This window comes from Pseudogymnoascus destructans (genome assembly GCF_001641265.1).
Source record: "Pseudogymnoascus destructans isolate 20631-21 unplaced genomic scaffold scaffold_7, whole genome shotgun sequence".
Taxonomy (NCBI): Eukaryota; Fungi; Ascomycota; class Leotiomycetes; order Thelebolales; family Thelebolaceae; genus Pseudogymnoascus; species Pseudogymnoascus destructans.
In genome coordinates, this window is record NW_020167526.1 from 1,149,121 (window position 1) to 1,165,203 (window position 16,083).

Consider the following 16,083-nt stretch of genomic DNA (forward strand, 5'->3'; position numbering starts at 1 on the left):
GGATGGGGGTTGGGGGGGGGATATATGATTGGAGGGGTATATATGGGGGGGTTATCGGAAGATGTCACCGGGATGAATACTGAATTGTAATATATCAAGTATTACTGTGAATATTACTGTGAATATTACTGTGAATATTACTGTGTACAGACGGGTTTGACATAAAAGGAATGCGTGCTACGGATTGATAAATGATAAAAGTTTGTGATCGGCATCGGCGCCGGCGACGAAAGGCACGTGCGTTGCATGCAGCATCTTTCGATCCCCGGCCGGAGACTCTAATTTTCCATTGCCGTCCACGCTAAACCCACCCAGGCTTAGCAGCCGTTTTCCGTGCACCAAATGTCAACTTCCCCTTCAAGCTCAAGTCCAAGAAATGTACAACACCACATCGCCTCTCACAACCTCCTCCACAACCCACCCGCGGTCCCTACCGCAACAATGCCGTCATCACAAGCACCACCGTCCTCCACCTCCTCACCAAAAGACGAACAATCCAACTCCTCCCAATCAACCGACACCGAAACCGCAACCCTCCCCACCCGCCTCCGCACCCTCTTCACCATCCCCCCCCCCTCCGCACCCTCTTCGACCTCGTCCCCCTGCACACCTACCCCCCCAACCCCCTCCCCCTGCGCTCCCCCTCCCCCTCCCCCTCCCAACCCTCCACATCTTTACCTCCCCCTCCTCCCCCACAGCCCCCTCCCCAAACCCAACCTGCCTAAAACACCAAACCGCCCTGCGCCTCGCCTCCCTCCCGCACACAACCACCAACTCCACAAACCACGCCTCCCCCACCGGCGCCCTCCCCTTCCTCCTCCCGCCCACATCGTCGCCGTTGCTTCCCGCCGCCCTCCTCCCGGTTGGGGCGGGCCAGATCCTCAGTTATGCCACGAAAGCAGGACACCCCCTGCCAGCGCGCCCAGCACACCCGAAGGCCAAGGTCTACGCGTCCCTCATCGACGACGCCATCCGTCCCGCCTGGCTGCACGCCGTCTACCTCACCCCCGCCAACGCCCACCTCCCCACACGCCTCTACCTCGCCCCCGCTACCTCAAGCTGGCTCGTACAAACCTACCAAGGCATATCCCTGCGCCGCGCCGCGAGCGAGCAACTAAAAATCGCTGCGCCGGGGGGAGTGGTGGATGTAGATGACGTGTATGCGAGCGCCGCGGCGGCGTTTGAGGCGCTTGCGGGGGCGCTGGAGGGGGAGGAGTGGGTGCTTGGGGGGGAGGGGGGGCAGGTGACGATGTTGGATGCGGAGGTGTTTGCGTATACGCATTTGGTGTTGGAGGAGGGGATGGGGTGGGGGGATGGGAGGTTGGGGAGGGAGGTTAGGAGGTGGGGGGCGCTGGTGGAGCATCGGGAGAGGGTGTTGAAGACGTGTTGGGGGGTGAATAGGGGGTAATGGGGGAGGTAGGATTGGAATGATAGGGGGGAGTGTGATGTACGAATATGCAGAAGGGTTACGGGTGGATATTCATTGGAGCGTTTTGTAGGAAATACTGTACGAGAAGGACGGGTCTGCATAGACGCACATACTGTACCAAGATAGACAGATCTCCTTCATCACCAGCGGCGTTACGGCGCTAGTCACAAATATTATATCTCTAAACCTTCATATTATATGAACTGTGCATCCTACGTATCCACATGCACGAAACCATCATCCGCTCCCAGTGTCTTCTATACACCGTGTCATCTATTCCTCATCACCACCACGCAGAACTTTAAAACTGCAACCATTCATTCCCACACGAAACTATCCATCAATCCTCATCCCCGCCCCCAGGCCAGAAATCCATAAATCAATCCAACCAACCAACCCAGCCCCACCCACTACACCATCCATGCAAATGCAAACAAAACTCCTCGCGCGTCACACGAGCAAAAACCAACCAATAAACGAACCATGGTAAAAAATGACAAAGAGGAGAAGGGGGTGGGAAGGGGCTGGCCGAAAAAGCGGGACCTGGGAAAGACGGGAATCTAGATCTCTAGAACGGGCTCGGTGATGGCGGGCGTGGCTTCATGTAATCATAGACATTGACAAACGACCCCGGCCCCCCATTCTCAGCCAGATCCTCGGCAAGCACCACAGTTTGTTTGATCAGGCGTTCCAGGGCCGTCGAGGGGGTTTTCCCTTGCGAGACTGTGTTAGGTTAGCGGGTGCTACATAAAGACATGCTGGCACATAGAAGATAATTGAGGACAGCTTACCCAAAATCGCAGAATTCAAATCCTCCGCAAGAGTAACCCTCTTATGCAACGCCAGATGATGCGCCACATCCGGCGAGTTCGCCGGATCCTCATACGCCATCAACGCAAACGCATCCCTCAGCGCCCTCTGCGTACTCCCCCGCTTATCATGCGCGAACTCCGCCGAAATCGCTTTCCCGAAATTAATAGTCTCCTCAAGAAGCCTATCATAATCATCATGCACCGCGCCATTGCTCGCTCCCCCGCCGCTACCACCATCAGTGTCCATCTTATCAAACCCCCCGTTTTGCTCATGCGGGTGGTCGAGCTCCATGTCTTGGTTCACCATGTCGTCGTAGGCGTCGTACTCGTGGTTTCCGTTACTGCGGCCGGCGGAGGCGCGGGAGCGGATCTCGGCCCCGCGGTGGATCATCTCGATGAATTTGCGGCATTGGAGGCGGAAGTAGATGTCCTCGTCCTCTTCGAAGACCTTGGGGTAGTGGGATTCGGTGAGTTGCAGGGCGCTGTCGACGTCGCCGTCGAGGATGGCGTTGCGGATTTCTGTGAGGTTGTTAGCGGGGAAGGGAGGTGGGTGGAGGAGGGGGGGGTTGACCTTGACGCTGGCTTGCGTCGCCGTCGTCGTGAAATTCGAAGCCTTTCACTTCTTCCTTGTTGCCGATGTTTAGGGCTTGCTTCTCGGATCGGACTTCGTCAGAGAAGGCTTTGGCTGTCTCGACGTATCCGTCATGTGCGAGGTACTGTAAGACCTGGTGGAAACATGTTAGGCTCATGGTGCGTAAAACCGGGACGGAATTCTTACCAATGACTGGATCAAACTCGTCTCATCGAGTGGTGGTGCAAGATTCGCAGTACTAAGTCATCATTAGCATGAAATCACAGAGTATAGCTATATATTTACTTACCTTGTCGCCGCAACCTGCTCTTCAATAGCCTTCTTCTCTTTCTGTAATCTAACGTTAGTATGCGCATACGTAGCCAAGAGAATCTGCCGCCAATATCTCTTATCCCTACCCAAACGATCCATTGCGTAGGGGCCTTCCCAGTGGGATGGATTGTGGGACGGACGAGATGAAAACAAAATTCGGATGAGTACTAACCAGTATCATGCTATCAATATCAAACTCAAAGGGACTCTGCCCAAAATTAACCCAGACATGCTCGCCTGGCTTCATCATCCCCACAGACGGAAAGAGCTTCCCTCTAACCTCGCGGAACGCCGTGCCTGCCTAATGTCAGTACAAAGTTAAAGACGGAAGAAGCCAGGGGATGAATATTGTAGTTGCCAATCTTCAACATGGACTACAGCATAAATAAAACCATCCATACCTAAATGATTACCATTCTTGGTAAAGAACGCAGATTCAGTATGAAAGTTAACGCCACATCCAATAACATCATCTGTAGTAAACGTAGGCCCATAGCTCTTTCCCGAACTCTGGCAACAGTACGAATGCCCATCATCACCATGGTACGCCCAAGAATTCGGCTCCCACCCAGGCGGTCTAGATAGCGGCACATCCTTTGTCGAGAATCCGATCGCAATCGAGCTACTACACCAATATTAGCCAACCCATCCCATAATCCTAAGCACGCACACAAGAGAGAGAATCCCTTACTCTTCCACCTTCCTCGACACAATCTTGACCTCAAAATAGTATATCCCCGACTGCACCGGCATCGCATGATCGGCCCTTATCGAATACGCCTCATACTCCGTCGTCTTCCCCCCAGTAAACGCAACCTCGCACCCATCCCTCAGCACCTCCAGCCCCGCATACTTATCATTCGCATTCCACCTCGACGGCAACATCTGCACCCCCTCCGCCTCCGCCGGCGCCGCCTTCTCAATCAGCTCAAACGTCATCCCGCGATGCGACGGCGCCAGTTTCGCCGTTGTATTCAAATTCGCCGTACTCGCACTCGTTGACAGCGATCCGGGCTGCGACGAGTGTCGAGACTGCGCCGCTTCCCTAGCTGCTGCCACCTTCGCTCGGTAGGCTGTCTCGAGCGTCTGGATGTACGCCGACCCTCGCAGGTATGAGGGGACAAAGAAATGGTCCCCTTCCCCGTCGTACCCGTATGTATTGTTCAGCTCGGCGTAGGCACGCGAGTACCGCGGCAGGCCATGCGAGGGTGTCGCCCATGACCCGCCCAGGGTTTGGCGGGGATAGATGAGATTACGATGGTCGGGGCTGGAGAGGAAGCGGCTGCCGTCGAAGCCGAAGACGTCGGAGGTGGGAGCTGTGCCGGAGACGACGGCGGCGTAGGAGGAGCGGCGGGGGACGTGGCCGGGGGGTGCGGTGGGCATGTTCGTGGAGCGGTTCCCGGGGCTTGAGAACGGGTTCGCCATGGCTGGGCTGGTTTCGTGGTTGTGCTCGTTGGAGGGTTATGAGGAGATGGGAAAGTTCGAGATGCAGCTTTGGAGCTGGTATGCGGTTGTTCTAGGCTTATCGGTATATGTCTGTCTCGACTGGGGGTGGATGTCGCAGGTTGTTGACCGGGGGGATGTCGTTGAGGATCACGGTAGGTTCGTCGGCCGAAGCTTGGATGGGGAGACCCAGTGAGCCCGTTTTCTCACGGGAAGGTTCAAAAGATGCACATGTTCGTGCTTGACATTTTATCTCGAGTGGGGGCTCAATGAAGGGACTGTTTATTTGGAGAGTAGGTGTTATTGGTGGTTGGGGAAGAAGAGAATGTCGGTCATCGACGCTGTTACCCTCACTACCACTCCTGCTACTGCTACACCGCGATGAGGTGACAAGCTACAACAGCACCACATGGACCACCGACTAGCGCCATTCGAAACCACAGGGTGGCAAGCGGCCGGAGTTATTGGGCTTCCGGACTTGGGGTACGTACCTATTTGGGTGGGTGGCCAGGAACATTGAAAAGGTTATAACAAAACCACCTTTGCCTTTCTTTACTTACAACTTGTTATATTATATTATACCCAGAAGAGCATCACGGAAATATAAATATGTCCGAAAAAACCTCCGTCCTCTTCGTCTGCCTCGGCAACATCTGCCGCTCCACAATGAGCGAAGGCGTCTTCCAATCCCTCGCCCAGGCGGAGCCATACACAGACCTAATCGATCGCATCGATAGCTGCGGCACGGGGGCTTATCATGTTGGCGACTCGCCGGATCGGAGGACGATGGCGACGCTGAAGGCGAAGGGGGTGAAGGGGTATAAGCATGCTGCTAGACAGGTATTTCCTCCTCCCCTCCCCCAAGAAGAGAACCCCCCCAACTAACAATCCCCCAGCTCCGCCCCTCAGACTTCCAAGAATTCGACTACATCTTTGCCATGGACTCCTCCAACCTCTCCGGCACCTGCCGGATACAACAACTCAAAGCCCCCGACGGCAAAGCCAGGGTCCTCCTCTTCGGCGAGTACAGCGGCGGCAAGGTGGAGCAGATCGAGGACCCGTATTATGGTGACGATGACGGGTTTGAGAAGGCGTATGAGCAGGCGGTCAGGTTTTCGACGAACTTTTTGGAGGAGTTGAGGGGGAAGGAGGGGGGGTTGAAGAATTGAGGGGAGGGGCGAGGAATTAAGGAGGGGGGTTGTGTGGGGGGCAATTGGAGGGGATTTGGATAGAAGATACGATCCTCGGCCTGCCTGCCTTGCCTTCCTCTAAATCGCAGCTGGAATGGGTATGGCTTTGATGCAGTTATGCCCTACCACGCCGTCACGTCATTTCTGGGGCGTTCTCATGGCGTGTAGCCTCGCCGGCATGGAGCACGACGAGCTGGATGGTATGGGGCATATATATCACCAGTGAAACTACTCTCAGACCGCGAGAAGATACCCCAAGCAAGTTTAGAATCACATCAGAAGTCCACAAATAAGACATACCAATCCATTCCCCCTTCTCCTATACGTATAATACACACAACCAACGACCTTAAAGCATGCCCATCTTCCCATCTTTCTATTGTTACAATTCGTAACTCCCCCTTCCCAATTGTCCCACACCCAACCCCCTGAAACGAAAACCCGAGTACAGGCACACAAAAAACCGCGCACCGTAGCACCCAGTACCATACCATTCTGTCCCTCGCCCCGTTCTACCCATGGGATGACCCAACACCCCGATAACGCCAGAAATGACAGAACACCGAAAGAAAAAAACGCACTCGATCCGTTATACACCCCCCACGACGAGAGGGAGACGCCAGACGCCCTTCCAGCTGGTAGACCAGACGCCATAGCAGCTGTCTAAGCAGCAGCAATCATAGCCGGCGCCGGCGAACTCATCTCCACATCCCTCCCCCCACTCTTCTCGCTCTCAACCTGACTATCCTTATTCTCCTTCCCACTACTCCCCTCCCCCTCTCCCTCCTTCCCATTGGCACTCCCATCCCCCTTCACCACAATCTTCGGCGGCGCCCTCCATCTGGGGATCTCCCACGTCGTCCCCGTGAAGCTCTTGATTGCGAACCCGCCGCGGGCCCATTTGCGACACGGGGCGCCGGAGCGGTCGAGCGCGCGCAGACCGGCGTTTATGGCGCCTTGGTTGGCTTTGGGGCCGAGTTTGTGGGCGGTGGAGGGGTGGGGGTTTTTAGAGGATGGGGAGTCTGCGGTGCCGTCGTCACTTTGGGGGTGTTAGTAATTGTCTTCTCTCTTTGTATACAGATGTAGGAATTGGGAATTGGGGTAAGATCGGTGATGGGTGTATGATGTAAGGGATTGGGATGAACTCACAGCTTCCTCTTCTTCGGCCCCGGCTTCCCCCTCGGCTTCACCACCCCATCAACCAGCAAACTCGCCCTCTTCTTCCCCTTCTTCGCTCCCCCCTCAGCAGGCGGCGGCATCGCGACCGAATCGTCCGTCCCGCTCGGCACAGGCGTATTCCCATTCGACGCCTCTCCCTCTCCCTCCGCCAGCGGCGACGCGGTCGGGGCCTTGGAACCCGACAGCGACGAGGTGGATGACGACGCGGGTTTGTCGTCTGCGGTTCGGGACTCGCTCTTGATGGCTTCGGTGGCGGGCTGGAACTTGGCGAGGGAGGCAGAGGAGAGCTTTAGCCGGACGATGAGGGATTTGGCGGAGGGTTTCTTGGATCGACTACCCCCGGACGTCGAGGGGGAGGCTTTGTGCGCGCTGGCCATGGTGTGCGCGTGCGAGTGTCGCGTTTGGTGGTGGGAGGCAAACCGACGATGGGGTTTTCTTTGTACGTGTGTCTGATGGGGGGCGTCGTGATGATGGCGTCGTTTTGAGTGACGGACGGGCGGGTGGTTTTACGGGGATAGATCGATCGACGACGACTCAGATTATGGTGGTGGTGACGATGAGGTTGTAGTCGTGATGTGATGGTTAGTTTATTTGATGAAATGAAGGATGGGTGATGATGGATTGTGTCGGTGTTGGGTTTTGGGGTGTGGTAATTATGGGTATGGGATGGGATGATGCCAAAGTGGCATTGATAGCCTTTTGTTCGGGGCCATGGTGGTCTACTAATACTAAGGAAGGGCGGATGTAGGTGAGTAGTGAGCCTTTCCAACACAACAATACAACCCGCAACACAACCCAGAGGAGGCAGAGTAGGGGAAGTTACCAAGTAACTAGTTGCTCGTGGGTTTGGCTGCTATTTTCCTCGCTTGCATTGCCGGATGGAGGTAAGCGTGGGTATACGAGTAATTACTGTGCATTAGTACTAGTAGTACGTAGTTAGTACCTACTAGGTAGTAGAGTACCGGTGGGATTACACTACGACTATTTTGGTGGAGTTAGGAGGGTGAGGTGGTTGGGATTTGGGTTGTCTAGTTGGTTGTATGGGGCGTTGTATGGTGGGGAGTAGTCGGTGGAGGTATATGGTACATGCACTCTCTACTCTGCCTACTACCCCGAAAAACCAGAATATCAAAGATGAAGGCCAGGATCCTATGACGATGGCCACAAACCTTCACCGCCACGGCTGCCTGGCCACGGCGCCTCGAAGATGGGAGCTTAAGGTTGCTGAAGCAAAGCAACAGCTGCGCTTTGTATAGTACACGAATAAGAACCTCTCTTTGCATCTTGATTATCACTGTTCCGAGCCTCACACGGCGTCATTGGAACAAGCATCACCACACGCAATTCAAGATGTGTGGCCGCTACTCCCTCTCAATGGTAACAACCCCTTTCCCTCCCCTCCTCCCCCTCATCCAGCAACCCACACTAACCTCCCTCCCAGCGCCCCTCCCAAGTCCGCACCCACCTCCGTACAGACCTCAACATGCCCGTCTCCTCCGCCCCCCCCGACGAAGGAGACGACGCCCCGCGGCGGACCTATAACTTCGCCCCAACATATCGCGGGTTGGTTTATAGGGCTGCTGGGCATGATGGGGGTAAGGAGGGTGAGAAGGATGGGGGAGAGAAGGATGGGGGAGAGAAGGATGGGGGAGAGAAGGATGGGGGAGAAAAGGATGGGGGAGAGAAGGGGAAACAGGGGGTGGTTGAAGAGGGAGAGGGGGAGAAGGAAGTTCAGTATAAACTACAAACCATGAAATGGGGTTCGTACCACCTCTCTCGTTCCTTTCTTCTATTAGTCGGGTCGTCAGTTCATTTTTTACGTGTCGTTCCTTCCCTCTAAGAGTCGGTCGTTCCTTCTTTCTTGAGTCGGTCGCTCTTTCCTTCTTTCTCGAGTCGGTCGCTCTTTCCTACTGCAGCCACTCGTTCTTTTCTCCCTCACTAGATCCAAGCTCACAAATCATTGCTAGGACTGATCCCCTCCTGGACCAAGCGTGCCCCTGATTTCTCGGCCTCGCTGAAGACGATCAATTGCAGGGCGGAGTCTCTAATGTCCACTCACGGCATGTGGACGTCTATGAAGCAGCGGAAACGCTGTGTTGTGCTTGTGGAGGGGTTTTATGAGTGGCTCCATCGCGGACGCGATAAGATCCCACACTACGTCAAGCGGAAAGATGGGGGGATGTTGTGTCTTGCTGGGTTATGGGATCGTGTGAAATACGAGGGGGGAGAGGCGGTGTATACGTATACCATCGTGACGAGGGCGAGTAGTAGACAGTTGAGTTTCTTGCATGACCGTATGCCGGTGATGCTTGAGCCGGGCGGGGAGGAGATGTGGAGGTGGTTGGATCCGAAGAGGGGGTGGGTGGATGGGGTGGCGGGGTGTTTGAGGGGGTGGGAGGGGGAGGTGGAGGGGGCGTTGGAGGTATTTGAGGTGGATAGGGGGGTTGGAAAGGTTGGGAATGATTCAGCGGATTTCGTGGTACCGGTGGGGAAGGGGAAGGGGGGATTAAGGGTTTCTTTGGGGGGAAGAAGGGGGAAGGAGAGAATAAGGAGGAGGTTAAGGATGAACTGGGCAAGAAAGAGGAATTTGAGGATGGAGTAGGGAAGAAAGAGGAGGTCAAGGATGAAGGAGTCAAGAAAGAAGAAGAGCAAGACAACAAACGCAACATAAAACACGAACGAACGACCAAGAAAGAAGAACACAACGAAGGAGACATCAAAATGGAATCAATCGAAGCCCACCATCCAGATTCGAAACACGCCCGCCAATGGGAGCCACCAAAAAGGGAAGAAGTGGACGAACAGGAGGAATACAAAACAGAACCCCCAAAGCAAGAACCCCCCTCCTCGCCAGCAAAAAAAGAAGAAAAGGGCAAACAAGGTATCAAGCGCGAGCATGACGATAACCTTGATCTTGATAAAGCGGAGCCGGTTAATAAAGTGGCAAGGACGTCGGCGAGTCCGCTGAAGAGTGAGGGGAGGGGGTTGAGGAGTTCGACGAGGAATGACAGGGGCGTTGTAGTGCCGAAGAAAGGGAAGAAGGGAGAGAAGGGGGAACAGAAGATTACGGGGTTTTTTGGGAAGAAGTAGGTGGGTAAGGGTTGGCGTTCGGGTGGATGGATGGAGTTTGAGAGTATGTGGAAATTTGTGGACATGGAGAGTATGATCCAAATTTATATTGGGAAGTATATGGATATCTGTCACGGTGCAGAGTATATTCGAAGAATAAATAACTTTTATTATACCCAAACATGCAATGCATCAAAATCACAAAAACATCACATCATAACTAGGATCGCAGGATAGATTTTTACGTTTAAAAGTTCCTATTTTCCACCGATCGTCTGCCCTAAAGCAAATGTCCTGTGAAATACAACCCGCCCCGAGGAAGAGCCAGATATCGCAAAAGCCCGCAGTTCCCTATCCCCAGCCCGACAGCAGATTTAACCATTTAGCAAACCCCATAATCTAAGCCCTCGACATGACGCCCCACGCGCGGATGTGGTTATCGGTGTAACCCGCGAACAGAGTCTGCCCATCAGCGCTCCACGCCAGGGAGACGCACTCCGGCTCGCGGCTCTTCTTGCCGACGGCGGCGAACTCGGGCTTGAGCTCGTCAACCTTGCTCTTCTTCTCGAGGTCGAAGATGATGATGCTGCTCGAGGTGGCGGCGCACAGCCAGTACCTGTTGGGGGAGAAGACCAGCGCGTGGATCTCGTCGCCGGCGTTGAGGGAGTAGAGGTGCTTGGACTCGTTGAGGTCCCACAGCATGGTGGTTCCGTCCTTGCCACCGGAGGCGCACAGGGATCCGTCAGGGGAGATGGTGACGGTGTTGATGTAGCCGGTGTGACCAATGTGGTCGGTCTGGAGGCGGCAGGAAGAGAGCTCCCAAACCTGAATGATCAAAGTCAGTAAACGTGATCATTGTTTTTGCATATTTTGTTAGCAAAATGCGGCTATGTGGACCATATCAGAAATTTGGTGAATGTTTGTCTCATGGCAAGGTCTCCCAAGCTCTGAAGTAGCAAATACTTTAATTCGTTTGTAACATCATATAGGTCCACATGCGCGCGATTCTGCCGATGGAGTAGTGTACTGACCTTGACGAGCTTGTCCCATCCGGAGGAGACGATAACCGGGTTCTGGGGGTTGGGGCTAAAGCGGACACAGGAAACCCACTCGGAGTGGCCCTTCTCGGTGATTGTGAACTTGCAGTCACCAAGGGTGTTCCAGAGCTTGATCGAGCGATCTCTTGAGCCGGAAACGATCTGCCTGTTGTCGGCGGAGAAGGAGACGGAGAGAACATCGTTGGTGTGTCCGACGAAGCGACGGGTGGTGGTGCCGGTGGAAAGCTCCCAGAGGCGGAGAGTCTTGTCCCACGAGGCAGAGAGAGCGTAGGCACCGTCTGAGGAGATGACCTACGCGCGTGTTAATTTTTGTTCTTCACAATCGTCATCTTGGCAAAAATGGCTGAACGTACGCAGTCGGAGATGATGTGGGAGTGGCCGTGGAGGGAGCGCTTTGGGTATCCGTAAGAGCTCTCATCGCGGGTCAGGTTCCAGATGATCAGAGTCTTATCTCTGCTACCAGACAGGAGCATGTTTGGGCTATCCAGAACGTCAGCATCGATTCTTCGAAGAAACTTCGCTGCCATTTTTGCGCTTACTTCTCCATTGAGGTAGCCAAGCTGGTGACCCAGCCGCTGTGGCCCTCAAGGGTGCCCTTCAGGATAAGTTGTTCCGTCATGTTGGGCGGGATTGACGTTTCTTTCGAGTTGAAGGTGGTGAAAGCGTAGAGATATCCTTCGATCTCAGATGACTTCGCTATCGTCAAAGTCAGTGTGGGAATTGTTAGGGTTGTCGTTTATTTCCGCGCTAAAATTTAAGGTTGGGTGGGCGCCGATTGAAAGTCACTCGAACCACCAAAACCAAAAAACACTGGCCAGTTGCAAATCGAGTTTACTAAGAGAAGTTCTACTATTACAGCGTCAAATTATAGAAAATATTTTTTAATTATGGTCTTCTTCTGATATATCTTGTTTAAGAGAGTATTTTTGAATTTCTTGGCAGGTGGCTCTTGTAACTGTACTTATTAATACATGGTTCCGGTTCTGGCCGATCAAAAAGTGAAGAGGAAAATTCAGTAAATACGAAGTGAATTTCAGCTAGTTAGGCCTACGGGGTGTTGTCCCTGGCATCCTATAGATATATTGCTCCAATTTATAGTATTCATTGACAATGCTGCGTTTCAAAGGCGTTCCAAAGCGCGAATCAGTCCCCCTCGTCATCAACTGTAGTCAGCAATATCCTACGCCCATAGAACACCAGGCAATAACAAAGTGAAACTGCAATATAGTATGGCTTGTTCGGACGCTGAAAGGCTCATGAAGCTTTCATAACCCATACCAACATGAGAAACACCTGGAAGGGCTTCATGCTCAACTTGCTTTCATGACGTGGATAACAGCCCAGACCACTCCAGCAATGAATGTTAGCCCATAGAATTCACCAGTGCAGAGCTTGAATAACAGCATATAACAGAGATTACTGAGTTGATGTTCTATTCAGGACCGCTTGGCGTTTTGTACAGTTCGACCCTTGAAGGGCACCATCGAGTATCTTCAACCACCTTCTATTCCACCAGCCCTATCCCACCCCATATTCCACTGAACCATCCCTTTGCTTTCCCAATCGAACCAAGGAATCCGCAATCTTTGACTTATTGGATTTGGTTGGCGACTCTCTTCTCCTCCAGCTTGGCGTAGTATGCATCGCGCCTGTGGACGATTGGCATGTGGAAGCCGTACCTATATAAAAGTCAACACATAGCCCACGTAGATAGAATGAGTAGCTGGTTATACACACCAAAAGGCGTAGCCGGTAGCCCCTCCGATACCTATTTCCAGTCACATCAGTCAAGGTGCCCTCCAAGTGCCTGCCAGACAGCAAGGGTCATCCGTCCGTCAATTGCACGTCTCTGCCAATTGTACGCCAGCAACCCATAGACGAATAGCCCCTCCCATCTGACATTGCGACAGCCCATCATTACTCACCCAAGGCGATACTGAGGTCGAGGACGAGGCTCCTGCGGAGCATCTGCAAAAAGAGGTCAGCCAAGGAACGACAACTCCACAGCACCACCGCCGGCAACGATATCAGCTGGAACTGAGATCCAATTGAATTACTTACTCCGGTAATTGGTTTGATAGCCATTTTGAAAGGAGAGTGATGTTGTAGAGCGAACGGGGTTCGGGAGTTGTGATTGCTTATTGTGACGATTGACGTGAGGTGGTGGACGTCGGCTCAGCGGTAGGAGCTAAGGCGAGAATGTTGAGCCTGAGGATGCCGGGCCAATCAGCGTCGCGTCGCGACCAGCTCTCCAGGCCCGGACCTCAGATTCACAACTACCACTCACGAGGAGGATATGGTGTGGAAGCACATGCGACAACTCGGATTCTTGGGATGGAGGAACCGGATATTCCAAAAAGGCCTATAAGCCCGAATTCGATACCTGCGTCACGGCCACACTCCGTAGCCAACGACGGGATACAAGACACAAACTCTCCAGATGCGCCTTCTCTACCATCAAGAAAACGGTCCAGCTCCACCCAGACAGCACGCAGGCCATCTGAAGAGCCAGCTGCAAAAAGGCTGCGCACTGCAGAGGCAGAGGAAGCAATCACAGTCACCGTCGAACCACCAAGCACCTCATGGGACGATCTCATCACCGCCGTACCATACTCGAAACCTCTCTTCGCCGAGCAGCCGCAATACCTCCTCGAGCGGTCTGCTGCGTTGATCCTAAACCACGTCGGATTTGATGGCGCATCAAAAGAGGCCTTGGAGAGCATATGCGCCCAGGCTAGCGCATGTATGTGCCCTGGTTTGCATTGAGCAAGCACATCACTAACGTCCATTTAGATGCCGACAAGTTCCTCTCCTACGTGACTGAATCGATGCTCTCCTGCCGCCGAGCCCAACCTATACCTCTCGATTACGAATATGCCCTTCGACGGCATGGGCTCACAGACAGTCTACTCAGACCCCATCTCAAACCTCCCGTCCCTCGATCTAAGACCCAACTTGTCTTCGAAGCTCAAGAGCCAGAGATACAAGACGTCCAAGTCATCCCCGAACTTCTCGGCCAGGAGCTCAGTGGCGCGGTGGATAAGCTCACGAAACCATTTATACCAAAGCAGTTCCCGGCTTTCCCCAGCAAACACACATACAAAGCAACTGAGGTCATGCCAGACCGGGAGACTGACCCGAGAAAGATCCGAGAGAAGGCGACCGAGGCATCAAGACACGGAGAAGAGGCTTTGCGACGCCTAGTTGGCGTTGGTAAGGTTGGAGACCAGAAGGGCGTCAGGAAGGCACTTTTCAAGAGCCCTGCGAAGAAGCACAGGCATGATCTGTGGGATCTGGCTATGCAAGATCTCAAGTTAAACACTGTGCAAACCGCCGCCGCGAAGCCTGAGCTAGACGGGTCTGAGAGGGGTATTTTAATCGATGCTGGAAGGAAATACGGCAGGCAGTCTACAACAATGGCCAAGAATTAGTTTGCGTGGGATGGGTTCGTGGGGAGCGATTTTGGGATTGTGGGTGGCGCTCTGGGATTTGAAGCATAGCGAGGCGTTCAGAGAAAGACTAATAGGGAATGTGACTGGTTACAAAGATTCGAGGTGTCAGGAACGGATGGCAATGGGATTCGGAATGGGAATTGTCATCGGCGATATGGCTATATCCCACATTATCAACAAATAAAAGGTCTGAGGATCTCTTGTGTATCATCTGTAAAAGAGTCGCTGTTATTGCTGTGTGATATCCATCTTGAAACTTGAACCCAGTAACTGAAGCACAGTAACTCCAGCCAACTCCATAAACACCGAATCGCCCAAACCTCCCACCTGCGCCAAATCTCCATATAAACTCCCGCAGCCCCCCCAACTCCACAACCTCACTTCTTCTTCTCCCCCTCCCACGCCGTCGTCTCAACCAAAAAACTCCCATTCCGATCCTGACACCTACAATCATCAGCACACATCCCATTCTACCCCCAACCGCACCATCAACTCACCTCCTAAACAACCTCGAAATAGTCGTACACTGCACAATCGACTCCCTCGTCATCTCCCCCTTTCCGTAACCCTGGATACCACACGAATACTGCAGTATCTCCAGCATCTCGCATTCTTCCAGCTTCAGTCCCTCAATCCCTTTCCGGCGCTTTCCGTTCACGTCGCCCATCACGCGCGTGGGCAGCTCGGCCGCGCTCCAGGTCTCGACGGGGGGTGCCATTTTGATGGTGCTGGTGCTGTCGCCGGAGACAGTGGATAGGAAGGTAGGTTGTAACGATGGCGATGGCGCAGGGAGCGCGGTTGCTAGGCGAAATCGAAGTCGGCACGCTTGATGAGGTATGTACACCCTTTCCCTTTCCTTGCTCTCTTTTCCGATTTTCGTTCCCGCCGCGGTGGTGGTGGTGGTGATGCGAAGTTGTCGCACGAGTCCGTTATCGATAACGCGCAAGGCTGACATCACAACCAGCTCTTCCGCGACCTCAAATCCCTACAACCCCCCACCATCGCGCCCGGCCGCCTGGGTATCCCAGAGCTTGACGAGATCTGGGATCGGCGCGGGGGGCAGCTGTACGTGTGTGGGCGCTACAAGGCGCTGTTGTATCATATCGTGTCTACCGCTGTTTCGGCGCCGCGGTCAGGTGTCGCGCTGGTGGTAGATGTGGATGGGCGGTTTGATGTTACGCGGTTGAGTTGCTCGGAGGAGGAGTTGAGGCATGTGTATGTGGTTAGGACGGGGAAGGAGGGGGTGGAGAGGTGTCTAGAGGAGGGGAGGAGGTGGTTGGTTTATGGGGAGCATGGGAGTAAGGGGAGGGAGCTGGGGGTGCGGGTTGTGAGTGGTGGGGAGGGGGGGAAGGAGGCGGATGTAGTGGGGTGTTGGAGGGGTTGGATGAGGGTGCAGAGGGGGGTGGGGGTGGAGGGGTTTGGAGGGGGGATTAGTGTTGAGGAGGCGATGAGGGAGAGGGGAGAGAGGCAGATGGTGGTGGAGGGGAGCGGGTGGCGGGCGGAGAGCGATTATGGGGAGTTTAGGTGGTTGGAGGAGTAGAGCTGCG

The 16,083-nt window shown here is 53.9% G+C and overlaps 10 protein-coding genes across 10 annotated transcripts; 6 read left to right on the forward strand and 4 right to left on the reverse strand.

The window, feature by feature from the left end:
- Positions 1 to 362: 362 nt before the first annotated feature.
- On the forward strand, positions 363 to 1,408 carry VC83_03065 (uncharacterized protein; the record flags this gene model as incomplete). The annotated part of the gene is made up of 1 exon (XM_024466714.1): positions 363 to 1,408. The coding sequence occupies exon 1, from the start codon at positions 377 to 379 to the stop codon at positions 1,406 to 1,408; it is 1,032 nt and encodes a 343-aa protein (XP_024325443.1). The 5' UTR covers positions 363 to 376.
- A 180-nt stretch (positions 1,409 to 1,588) lies between these two features.
- Positions 1,589 to 4,944, reverse strand: VC83_03066 (uncharacterized protein). The gene is made up of 8 exons (XM_024466715.1): positions 3,837 to 4,944; positions 3,547 to 3,770; positions 3,318 to 3,442; positions 3,123 to 3,163; positions 3,020 to 3,071; positions 2,813 to 2,966; positions 2,221 to 2,760; positions 1,589 to 2,152 (listed from the first exon to the last, which is right to left on the reverse strand). The coding sequence occupies exons 1-8, from the start codon at positions 4,568 to 4,570 to the stop codon at positions 1,998 to 2,000; spliced, it is 2,025 nt and encodes a 674-aa protein (XP_024325441.1). The 5' UTR covers positions 4,571 to 4,944; the 3' UTR covers positions 1,589 to 1,997.
- A 171-nt stretch (positions 4,945 to 5,115) lies between these two features.
- VC83_03067 (uncharacterized protein) lies at positions 5,116 to 5,757 on the forward strand (the record flags this gene model as incomplete). Its single annotated transcript, XM_024466716.1, has 2 exons — positions 5,116 to 5,428; positions 5,485 to 5,757. Exons 1-2 carry the CDS (start codon positions 5,198 to 5,200, stop codon positions 5,755 to 5,757), a joined length of 504 nt encoding a protein of 167 aa, XP_024325198.1. The 5' UTR covers positions 5,116 to 5,197.
- A 326-nt stretch (positions 5,758 to 6,083) lies between these two features.
- On the reverse strand, positions 6,084 to 7,946 carry VC83_03068 (uncharacterized protein). Its single transcript, XM_024466717.1, has 2 exons — positions 6,928 to 7,946; positions 6,084 to 6,817 (listed from the first exon to the last, which is right to left on the reverse strand). The coding sequence occupies exons 1-2, from the start codon at positions 7,332 to 7,334 to the stop codon at positions 6,442 to 6,444; spliced, it is 783 nt and encodes a 260-aa protein (XP_024325590.1). The 5' UTR covers positions 7,335 to 7,946; the 3' UTR covers positions 6,084 to 6,441.
- Positions 7,947 to 7,950: 4 nt separating this feature from the next.
- On the forward strand, positions 7,951 to 9,559 carry VC83_03069 (uncharacterized protein; the record flags this gene model as incomplete). Its single annotated transcript, XM_024466718.1, has 3 exons — positions 7,951 to 8,334; positions 8,399 to 8,717; positions 8,925 to 9,559. The coding sequence occupies exons 1-3, from the start codon at positions 8,308 to 8,310 to the stop codon at positions 9,557 to 9,559; spliced, it is 981 nt and encodes a 326-aa protein (XP_024325591.1). The 5' UTR covers positions 7,951 to 8,307.
- CPC2 (cross-pathway control WD-repeat protein cpc2) lies at positions 9,489 to 11,772 on the reverse strand. Its single transcript, XM_024466720.1, has 4 exons — positions 11,624 to 11,772; positions 11,438 to 11,564; positions 11,058 to 11,375; positions 9,489 to 10,851 (listed from the first exon to the last, which is right to left on the reverse strand). Exons 1-4 carry the CDS (start codon positions 11,701 to 11,703, stop codon positions 10,426 to 10,428), a joined length of 951 nt encoding a protein of 316 aa, XP_024325168.1. The 5' UTR covers positions 11,704 to 11,772; the 3' UTR covers positions 9,489 to 10,425.
- VC83_03070 (uncharacterized protein) lies at positions 9,679 to 10,047 on the forward strand (the record flags this gene model as incomplete). Its single annotated transcript, XM_024466719.1, has 1 exon — positions 9,679 to 10,047. The coding sequence occupies one exon, from the start codon at positions 9,679 to 9,681 to the stop codon at positions 10,045 to 10,047; it is 369 nt and encodes a 122-aa protein (XP_024325169.1).
- Positions 11,773 to 13,298: 1,526 nt separating the features above from the next.
- Positions 13,299 to 14,698, forward strand: VC83_03072 (uncharacterized protein; the record flags this gene model as incomplete). The annotated part of the gene is made up of 2 exons (XM_024466721.1): positions 13,299 to 13,827; positions 13,878 to 14,698. The coding sequence occupies 2 exons, from the start codon at positions 13,299 to 13,301 to the stop codon at positions 14,513 to 14,515; spliced, it is 1,167 nt and encodes a 388-aa protein (XP_024325440.1). The 3' UTR covers positions 14,516 to 14,698.
- On the reverse strand, positions 14,699 to 15,824 carry VC83_03073 (uncharacterized protein). The gene is made up of 2 exons (XM_024466722.1): positions 15,034 to 15,824; positions 14,699 to 14,980 (listed from the first exon to the last, which is right to left on the reverse strand). The coding sequence occupies exons 1-2, from the start codon at positions 15,489 to 15,491 to the stop codon at positions 14,914 to 14,916; spliced, it is 525 nt and encodes a 174-aa protein (XP_024325439.1). The 5' UTR covers positions 15,492 to 15,824; the 3' UTR covers positions 14,699 to 14,913.
- On the forward strand, positions 15,311 to 16,076 carry VC83_03074 (uncharacterized protein; the record flags this gene model as incomplete). Its single annotated transcript, XM_024466723.1, has 2 exons — positions 15,311 to 15,370; positions 15,501 to 16,076. 2 exons carry the CDS (start codon positions 15,311 to 15,313, stop codon positions 16,074 to 16,076), a joined length of 636 nt encoding a protein of 211 aa, XP_024325165.1.
- Positions 16,077 to 16,083: the final 7 nt, after the last annotated feature.

Excerpts from the sequence above, each read along its gene's own strand:
- VC83_03066 (XM_024466715.1), bottom strand. The coding sequence starts at position 4,570 with ATGGCGAACCCGTTCTCAAGCCCCGGGAACCGCTCCACGAACATGCCC. Across the intron at positions 3,164-3,317 it reads ATATTGATAGCATGATACTG|AAAGAGAAGAAGGCTATTGA; the intron begins GTTAGTACTCAT and ends GTTAGATTACAG. Across the intron at positions 2,967-3,019 it reads CGAGTTTGATCCAGTCATTG|GTCTTACAGTACCTCGCACA; the intron begins GTAAGAATTCCG and ends TGTTTCCACCAG.
- VC83_03073 (XM_024466722.1), bottom strand. The coding sequence starts at position 15,491 with ATGTCAGCCTTGCGCGTTATCGATAACGGACTCGTGCGACAACTTCGC. Across the intron at positions 14,981-15,033 it reads ATTTCGAGGTTGTTTAGGAG|GTGTCAGGATCGGAATGGGA; the intron begins GTGAGTTGATGG and ends TGATGATTGTAG.
- VC83_03068 (XM_024466717.1), bottom strand. The coding sequence starts at position 7,334 with ATGGCCAGCGCGCACAAAGCCTCCCCCTCGACGTCCGGGGGTAGTCGA. Across the intron at positions 6,818-6,927 it reads GGGCCGAAGAAGAGGAAGCT|TGACGACGGCACCGCAGACT; the intron begins GTGAGTTCATCC and ends ACACCCCCAAAG.
- CPC2 (XM_024466720.1), bottom strand. The coding sequence starts at position 11,703 with ATGACGGAACAACTTATCCTGAAGGGCACCCTTGAGGGCCACAGCGGC. Across the intron at positions 11,565-11,623 it reads TTGGCTACCTCAATGGAGAA|CCCAAACATGCTCCTGTCTG; the intron begins GTAAGCGCAAAA and ends CGTTCTGGATAG. Across the intron at positions 10,852-11,057 it reads GATGGGACAAGCTCGTCAAG|GTTTGGGAGCTCTCTTCCTG; the intron begins GTCAGTACACTA and ends TTGATCATTCAG.